General features: G+C 48.0%; 1 protein-coding gene across 1 annotated transcript; it reads left to right on the top strand.

The window, feature by feature from the left end:
* Positions 1-521: 521 nt before the first annotated feature.
* LOC124675489 (gibberellin-regulated protein 5-like) lies at positions 522-1017 on the top strand. Its single transcript, XM_047211569.1, has 3 exons — positions 522-581; positions 684-732; positions 836-1017. The coding sequence occupies exons 1-3, from the start codon at positions 522-524 to the stop codon at positions 1015-1017; spliced, it is 291 nt and encodes a 96-aa protein (XP_047067525.1).
* Positions 1018-9855: the final 8838 nt, after the last annotated feature.

The following is a 9855-nucleotide window of genomic DNA, read 5'->3' as shown; positions in this document are numbered from 1 at the left end:
CTTGACGCGTGAAGACATGTCCCTGGGAAGAGTAGTACATGTTCCCGCGCAGCCATTCAGGCGTCAAGCTGGGCAGCTATGCCCCGTTCGATTCCTCGTCGTAAGAAAATCGGACTTGCCGCGTCGTACGTGAAGCAATTCCGCGCACTGGGAACGCTCAGCAACGAGTCCACCGTTCTCCGTTCGTGAACCCAACAAGCACAACGCCGTAAGAGCCGTGGCGCACCGCAACAAGTCGGCAACGCCTCCATGGCTCGTCACCATTGTTTGAGCACCCACTGGCGCACCACATGCCTGCTGTCCTCTCCACAGTAACGCTGCCGTAATAACTGCTCACCTTCCCCACCGCCCACCACCCCCTCTCTCGCTCACTGGCTCGCTGCCGGCCCAGTCGCCCTTCCTGCCCCTGCCCTACATATAACGCAGCCGATCCAAGCAAAAGATCTCAAGCCCACAATTCACATTCCCCCAACCTACCCAAGCACGGAGAGATCGAAGAGAAGCAAGCGACAGCAGCAGCCATGGCCAGGATCTCCTTCCTCCTCCTGGCGATCCTCCTCCTCGCCGTCGCCTTCCCTGCGGTAAGCTAGCTTCACCCCTCACACTTTCCGGCTCCGGCCATGCCATCACAATACACGAACGTCCACTGACCGCGCTCTTCTCGGCGGGCAAACGCAATGCAGGAGGTGATGGCAGGAGGAGGAGGAGGCGGCGGCAACCTCAAGCCATGGCGTAAGCTCACTCCCCAACTTACTAGCTCGTTCGAAACTAAAGCCAATCTTGGTCTTTCTTTTAACTGATGTTTCTCTCTCGGGGCGCATGTGCATGCGTGCAGAGTGCTCCTCCAAGTGCTCGTCGAGGTGCTCGGGGACGCAGTACAAGAAGGCGTGCCTCACCTACTGCAACAAGTGCTGCGCGGTGTGCCTCTGCGTGCCGCCGGGACTCTACGGCAACAAGGCCGCCTGCCCCTGCTACAACAACTGGAAGACAAAGGAGGGAGGACCCAAGTGCCCCTAGATTATTCTCCCTGCTGGCCGGGTACGAGCCTCTGTGCTCAACGCATCACAACTAGCTCGATCTCCTCGATCTGTCATTCTGCTCCTGGGTTGGATTCGATGTTTTGTTAGCTAGATCTGGGTATGATAAGCTGCGTGCGTGCGTGTGTCGGCCTACGGTGATTCGGAATTAGCACTTTTTTTTTTGCGAATCATTCGGAATTAGCACTCGAAACGTTTGAGATTCACATCTGAGTTGTCTTCATTTTTACTCCCTGCGGTAATAGCTGTATTCTTTGAGTATGGTGACTATACCTGTGCATTACTCGGGTCAGGCCGGGCCTTGGGCCGGGCCGACCAAGGCCCGACGCAAAAAACCCGGCCCAGGCCCGGCCCGACCGTCGGGCTGAAAAACGGGCCGAAGCCCGGCCCATCAAGGAGAAAGCCCGTCGGGCCACGGGCCTTGGGCCGGGCCGCTTCAGCAAAACGCAAAAAATGACGGCCCGGGCCTGGCCCGGCCAAAGCATCGGGCCACAAAATCAGGCCCAGGCCTGACCCAGAGACATGGTCGGGTCGGGCTTGGCCCAAGAATTTCGGGCCGGGCCGGGCCGGGCCGACCGGGCCGGGCTGCCCATGGCCAGGTATAATGGTGACATAATTGAACCCCGTGGTAAAGTTCGAGTATACACTGTGTATTTTACTCTTTCTTTTTCTTTGTTTCAGAAGTACTACTCTTTTTGTATCGAAATAAGTATCGTGAAATTCAATCCGGCTCCGAGTTCATATGCTCCCTGCACTAAGAAAACATATTTCTAATTGTCAAAAATAAAAAAAAATCGTATGTACATCTCGACAATCTTTATGTGTTTGTACATTTTCGCAAAGAAATGATATTTTTTGTGTTCGATGTAAAAAACAAAACATGTCTCACAAAAGGCTTATTTTTATCACCAAATTTTGTCTTTTTTGCACGGTCTGATGATAAGTCGACTTTTTATAAAAAAAACATGCGATGCAGCATGTAAAGATGTACACATGAATTTTACATTTGATTTTTTTTTACATTTCTAAATGTATCAGAAATGCATTTTAAAATAAAGGAAGTATATAAACAGAAGATCTAAAAAGCCACTCTCCTAAGTATCACAACTTTATCTAGACTAGCACACATTATTTATGCTTGGCCGAAACAACAATAGCAACAATAATTAAGATATAAATCTACCTATCTCGTCTATCTATATATCTATCTATCTATACTACTCTCTCCGTTTGCATATGTAAGATATTGGAACATTTTCTTTGGTTCACTTATTTTAGTTTGTATTTAGTGTATTTTTATTATGTAGGTTCACCCACTTTAGTTTGTATCTAGTCTATTTTTTTAAAAAAGAAAATAGGGTATCTAGTCTAATTCAAAAGTAGGTAAAATGCTCTTAATAAAGGAAGTACCGATTCAGGTTAGAATACCCACCGAAAAAGAGAAGGGCGACCCATCCTGATCTCCTCCCATCCCTAGAACAGGTCCCGCCGCCGCCAGCACGGAACCAGATCCTCTGACGTAGTGCCTACTACTGCGGAGGGACGTTGATCATTCTCGATCGTTTATTTGCATCGCACGGCAACACGTCCAACCTCTGGCAACAGAGTCCACGTCCAGCCCAAAAGCCTAGTTCAGCAAATAGAAGATGAAAGACAACGCTCTATTTGAGATATAAAAAAGACTCCTGTCTAGAATTCCTCTTTCTTCCGCCCGTTCGCTCGCCGTCCAGCGAGATACCTCGGCAACATCGACTACTTCAACCGCGAGCTCGACAAAAAATTTATGCGTTAGGGCGCTGGGAACACCCCTAGACGCAAACAACCACGCAGTCGATTTCGACCATTCGGCCCGACGCAAACGAACGGTTCACGTCTGTTTTGGCGTCCGTTTTGCGTCGTCCCGTTGGAGATACCCTGAGAATTTACCTGCAAATGACGTGGACAAAGCAACATGCCCGCTCCATGTTCTGATCCCATTTTCTCGCGCAGTTTCTTTCTTTAGGGCATCTCCAACGGGGCAACGGAAAACGAACCCCAAATTATCCACGCGCGTCCGTTTGCCTCGGCCAAAATTCGGTATCTGCCACGGCCAGTTGGCAACCGGCGGAACATACGTTGTTGCCGCCGGTGCCGCCGATGGTGGAGGTGGAGATGGAGCATGAGCATCCCACGGGTTGAACGCCGGTGGAGGAGGTGGAGCACCTCAGGGGCTGAACGACGGATGTCGAGGCGGTGGGAAGTTGAACTTCCGTCCTTCCGCCATGGCAGCCCGCTAGTCGTGGAAAACGCGAGCGGCATAAAGGACCGCGTCGTCGTCCCGTGGAGGCGCCGGTGGCTGTCGCGTTCGATGATGAGGTGGCGGTGGACGCTCAAACGAGAAGTCTCGGCCGGCGAGGAAGCCCGCCACCCTCCTCGGATCCTCCTCGGTCTCGCCTCGGAGTCGTGTTTCTTCTTTCCCATGGTGATGCGGCAGCGCGCGGTGGTGAGGGTGGAAGCGGAGGTGTCGGTGGTGTGGGCTATGGCAGGGACGATGTCCGTCACCTATTAAAGGCCGGGCGCGCGTGGGACATGATGCCATTGATGGCAGCGCAGAAGCCCAGCCTTCACCCGCCAGTCCTACTGTAGAAGAGGAAGCAGCGCCATTTATGGCGAAGGCTGCGGCATAGACGCAGAAGTGAAGACCGCGGAAGCGATGATCGCGAAAGCGATACCCTCGAAACCGGTCGCTGTCATGCGGGCCCATGGGGAAAGCGTGCGGACACTAGGCAAGACCCCGCAACGTCCGCCGAGACGCATCTAAGGCGCAAATATGCGTTTATTTGCGTCTCCGTGGACGGTCCGATTACTATGTATAGAATCACACCGGCATGGTCATACTGATGAGGTGTGATTCTAGACGTATTTTTGATTGCGCGGTCGCAAAGAGTCGTTCCACGTGTGTTTGCGTGCCCCGTTGGAGATAGATAATCACGTGTCCGTTTTCTCTCTTCTCACGCCCTTTCTGTATTGGAGTGAGCCATGGATTATCTGCTGAATTGGGCTTTGGGTCGGATGTGCGCTATGTTTCTAGGTTGGACGTATTGCCATGCGATGCGAATGAACGATCGAGAATGATCAACGTCCCTCTGCAGTAGTTGACTCTACGTCAGAGGGCACCGCCCGTTACGATGGTGGCGGCGCCACCGACGACGAGCACCTCGACCAACTGCTTAAGTTGCTGCGCCGCCTCCTAGGGAAGCCGCTGGCCCGGTGGCGGCGGGGTGCCGGGTGCGACCCACTTCTCTACCTCCACCGGGTGCGGCAGCTCGAGCACCTTGGCGTGCACGTGCGGCAGCGGCCGCCGCAGGCCATTCTTGTCAACGATTGGATCCTCTTTTGCGTCCATTGTACGCGCTCGTTCGCGGATAGATCAAGTACAAAAGCCATCGATATCACTTTTATCTCCTCTCCCGTGCTCATGTCAAGCTCCCTAACAGCCATCTTCAGATCTCCTCCACCACTTGTGAGGAGTTAAGTTAACTTATGTGTGCTTTTGTTCAGGATTTTCCTGAATCATCATGATTTTGACTACTTCCAATATTGCATAGGCCCCTGCTAACTATTGAAGAGTTGTATGTCCCAGCCATCAGCAATCCTTCTGCATCCAAGGTATTTGAAAAAATGTCTATGCCAAGTTGATAATGCTAAAACACTCGACATTATGGCAGAAATGCGATCATTGATATTATAGTGCAGTCTTCACATTCATATAGAATTTTTGCGAGTTATCCCCTTTTTATGCCTGTTCTCAGTACCACATCTTTGACATCACATTATCTGTAAATGTTTAGTAAATAGACATTGAGTTGGCTTTGATTCATTTGCTTCATTGCTATTTTTTTTTACCATGGTGGAATTGAGTGTTTCTCAAGACAATATTTCTTTCCAGCCAATATTCACAAATGCTGAGTAAGAGTAACATTGTCTTTGAAAGTCTATTTATTCATCTCTGAACATTATGTTTCGGACGAGCAACCTTCTACAGCAACCGGTCAAAATCAAGGCTGGTTGTACCGTTGACTGATCGACTCAAGTCTAGCCTTAATTATTTTAAAGGATGAACTGAAGTTTTGTAAATTTTGGATTGCTGCAAATTTTGGACTACAGGGTAGGCAGATGTCATCTTTTAGTAGGTAAATTCATTGAGTTTTTTTTGTCGTAGATCATCTTTTAAGCCCTCAATGGACTCGCTCCTTAGCTGAGATTTTCATTAAAGGATGGCTACTTGTCTTGGCGAGTTGCCTAAGCGTGGGAGATGATGGAGAAGGATGCTGAGCAGAGGTTGTTTCTCCAGCTAAAATATCATATGTTTATAATAGAAATTATATATAATGGTAAAGTTTCTATCAGTTTTGTTGTTATGAGGAATACATGTAAAAGAGAAAGTCTCTCTTATGCTTACTGTTCTTTTCCCTGCTTTTTCAGAATAAGTTTTTGTCAGTTTTGTTTCTCCAAATAATATATGTAAACGGAAAATTTTGCTGCTACTTACTGTTCTTGATTCTAAGGTCAACCTCTAACTGAACCTCCGTATGCCTTACCAGGTGAAGTTATCATTTGATCATACTTTTGCCCTGTGAGTTTGCTGATACATATAATATAGTAAAACTAACATGTCGGAGCGCGTCACCATTTTGAAAGTTAAACTTGGTCGTTTGCTTCTAACATGTACAATGATTGTTCTGATCATTGTGGTTATCTGCCGGAATAGCATGTCCTTACTATAAGTGAAACCATGAATATTTGAAGCTTGAGAGAGGATGTTCTTGATTATATAAACCCATGTACTTTATCTTTGTGGCAAAAATACCATATATTGATTGAGCCTCTTAGTCATTCAGGAGATGATGTCCTTATTACTAAGTGCAGACATGCATATTTCAAGCTGGCAAACGATAAGATGTCAATATAAGATCTTAATCATCCTCTGGTTATGGTACTTAGTGATGACATTTCTTATGTTTCTTCATGATACTTTTCTTTCTTTCTTCAAATAATTAGCATTTTTACTACGTAAGCTGTTCAACTAAAGCATTGATTTGTCTTGCCAGCTTTAGCTGAGAAATATGCAGATCCCAAAGAGTGTGGCGTCAGTTTTTGTAGCCCTACCAACTATGACATTGGCTTATTCCCCATATTTTGATTAATCAGTTAATTAGTATTTAGCTTGACCATACATGTTCCATAGTACTCAGTAGACAATTCTTATTTTACAAGACTTTTCTATATTAGTCAATCTAAAATCCATCAATTTTCCTTAATCTTTTATCTGGTAAATCCTTTTGCATATTATGTGTACGCGGCTGGTGCCATCATTCAATCACGTCCAACCTTTGATGTTGCCTTGGATTGTTGACTACACATTTTATAAAGTTGAATCAAGAATTGTGTATCACGTTAAAAAGATTGAATTATGGTCACACGATCTCTCCATGTGTTAGAACTGATGTGTTTGATTCCAGTTAGCTATTGCGCTTAAAGAAAAAAATTCCTTCTTAAATTTCAATCATTACTTCGGCTACTTTTGTTATAGTGATGGATGAGTAGAGACGGGTAACAAAGTGATGAATAGCTGCTCGAGACCTAAGCTGTCCATTGGGCTAGATCACAACTAGGAATATGGGGTCGGGTTGGCCTTGAAGAATGGACATTGCGCTGTTTGACATCGACACTCACGGTGATGAAGACTTTAGTAGATAATAATGAAGTGCTTTCTAGATGATGTCCAATTAGTTTCCGTTGGAGTATATTACAAAGTGCTTTCTAGGTATATTTTCTGTACACATGAATTTTCATGCGCAATATTTACATATGAGCCAAGAAAAAGAAACTTAGAAGAAGGAAAACGCTTTCTATCCTGCGATCGTCGCTCGCGTAGGCTTTATGGCGCGATCATCGCACCGACGCCGTGCGCTTAGAGCACCTCCAGTTGTTGGGCTCCCGAAATCCGGCGCTAAATAGCGCTGGATGGATGTAAATTTTGGTCCCGGGTGGCTCATTTTTCCAGCGACGAGCCCAGAGAAATCCTGACGATAGGCCGAATTCGAACGGAACATGACGAAATTCGTTCAAACTTAGCCTAAATTTAGAGATATTTAACATATATTAGCGAGTTTGTATATAGACTGAATTTGTAATATATTTGAATTTGGCAAGGGGAACATATAAACTAAACATAAAACACGGCGTTCTACATGCCGAAATGGCGGTAGAACATCGTGTAGTCGCCGTCGTCGTACACGCGATTGTCGGAGTCGCCAGTCTTTGGGCGGTGCCTGCTGGCTGCTGCTCTGGTCGGGGGCTCCCCAACGGCTCGAACCCTGGCCAGGGTCACCGAGGCGTAGCGGCGACGGCTGGTACCACTCGTCGTCGCTTCTGTCCTCCAGCTTGATGACTGGTGCGGGTGTGGCGCGGCGCCGCGCGGCCGCCCCCTCCAACAGTCGACGCTGCTGCTCTGCCTCCTCCCTCTCCCACTCCTGCCTGGACCGGGCGAGAGCTGCGTCCATGGGCAGGGCATTATCGGCGGGGATGAGGTCGTTCAACGACCTCGTGATCGCCTCGCGGATCGCGGCCTCCTCCACGGCTGCGGCCTGCTCGGCGGTGTGGTCGGTCGCCGCTGTGGCCTCCCTCTTCGTCTTCCGCTTCCGCCCGCGTAATGGAGATGGGGCATGCCCCTCACGGATGACGAGGGCGCCGGCGCTGCGTCCTCGATTTCTCATCGGAGACGCGGGCTCCGTCTTGACGGGGCGCAGGCTGCTCCTCGGCGTCGCAGGAGGAGCCGATCTAGACGACCTCGTGTGCGATCTTGAAGCGGAGCCTGATGACGACGACGAAAACGACGGAGCCATACGCCATGGAATCCAGGAGCTCCCGTGTCGTCGCGACACGGAGAGCACTAGCTGATAAGGGATTAACTTATCAATGCCTACAAGTTGTAGACTAGGGTTTAGTTGGAAGTAGAGGGCAAGTAGATCTCGAAGGTTTCAGCCGGAAAGTACTCGACTGCTATGAAAACTATGGTTGTTTGGAAAACTATGGTCCGTTGGGAACCCCAAGAGGAAGGTATGATGCGCACAGCAACACATTTTCCCTCAGAAAGAAACCAAGGTTATCGAACCAGTAGGAGCCAAGAAGCACGTGAAGGTTGTTGGTGGAGGAGTGTAGTGCGGCGCAACACCAGTGAAACCGGCACCAACGTGGAACCTGCACAACACAATCAAGATACTTTGCCCCAACGTAACAGTGAGGTTGTCAATCTCACCGGCTTGCTGAAAACAAAGGATTAAACGTATCGAGTGGAAGATGGTGTTTGTTTGCAAAGAATAGTAAAGAACAATAATTGCAGTAGAATGTATTCAGATGTGAAAGAATGGACCGGGGTCCACAGTTCACTAGTGGTGTCTCTCCAATAAGATAACTAGCATGCTGGGTGAACAAATTACAGGTGGGCAATTGACAAATCAAGATTCAATACATATCAATGATGATTACTATGTGATTTAATCAGGGCATTACGACAAAGTACATAGACCGCTATCCAGCATGCATCTATGCCTAAATAATCCACCTTCGGGTTAGCATCCGCACCCCCTCCAGCATTAAGTTGTAAACAACAGATAATTGCATTAAGTATGGTGCGTAATGTAATCAACACAAATATCCTTAGACAAAGCATCGATGTTTTATCCCTAGTAGCAACAGCACATCCACAACCTTAGAACTTTCTCGTCATCTGTCCTGCAGTTAAATGGAGGCATGAACCCACTATCGAGCATAATTACTCCCTCTTGGAGTTACAAGTATCAACTTGGCCAGAGCCTCTACTAGCAACGGAGAGCATGAAAGAACATAAACAACACATATATGATAGATTGATAATCAACTTAACATAGTATTCTAGATTCATCGGATCCCACCAAACACAACATGTAGCATTACAAATAGATGATCTTGATCGTGTTAGGCAGCTCACAAGATCTAAACAATGATAGCACATGCGGAGAAGACAACCATCTAGCTACTGCTATGGACCCATAGTCCAAGGATGAACTACTCACGCATCAATCCGGAGGCGGGCATGATGATGTAGAGCCCCTCCAGTGATGATTCCCCTCTCCGGCAGGGTGCCGAAGGCGATCTCCTGAATCCCCCGAGATGGGATTGGCAGCGGCGGCGTCTCTAGAAGGTTTTCCGTATCGTGGCTCTCGGTATAGAGGTATTCGCGACGAAGGCTATATCTAGGCGGAAGGGTAGGTCAGGGGGGCTCACGAGGGGCCCACACCACAGGCCGGCGCGGCCAGGGCTTGGGCCGCGCCGCCCTGTGGTCTGGCCACCTCGTGGCCCCACTTCATTATCTCTTCGGTCTTCTGGAAGCTTCGTGGAAAAATAGGACCCTGGGCGTTGATTTCGTCCAATTCCGAGAATATTTCCTTACTAGGATTTACGAAACCAAAAACAGCAGTAAAACAAGCAGCGGCGCTTCGGCATCTTGTTAATAGGTTAGTGCCGGAAAATGTATAATAATGATGTAAAGTATGTATAAAACATTCAAGTATTGTCATAAAAGTAGCATGGAACATAAGAAATTATAGATACGTTTGAGACGAATCACTCGTCGCTTGATGCAAGCTTTGAAGAGATTGCCGACGAAACCTCCTCATCGCCAGATTCGAACGATGAAACCGATCCCAACAAATCGGAACCAGCTGCAACCGATCTCGCCGACTCCGATCTTGCGAGTTGATAAGATCCTTCCTTCCCGACGCGGAAGTGGAACCTC

Source organism: Lolium rigidum, chromosome 1, assembly GCF_022539505.1.
Source record: "Lolium rigidum isolate FL_2022 chromosome 1, APGP_CSIRO_Lrig_0.1, whole genome shotgun sequence".
In the NCBI taxonomy this organism is placed as follows: domain Eukaryota; kingdom Viridiplantae; phylum Streptophyta; class Magnoliopsida; order Poales; family Poaceae; genus Lolium; species Lolium rigidum.
Note: the sequence above shows the minus strand (reverse complement) of the source record. Positions and strands in the feature narration are given on the sequence as shown.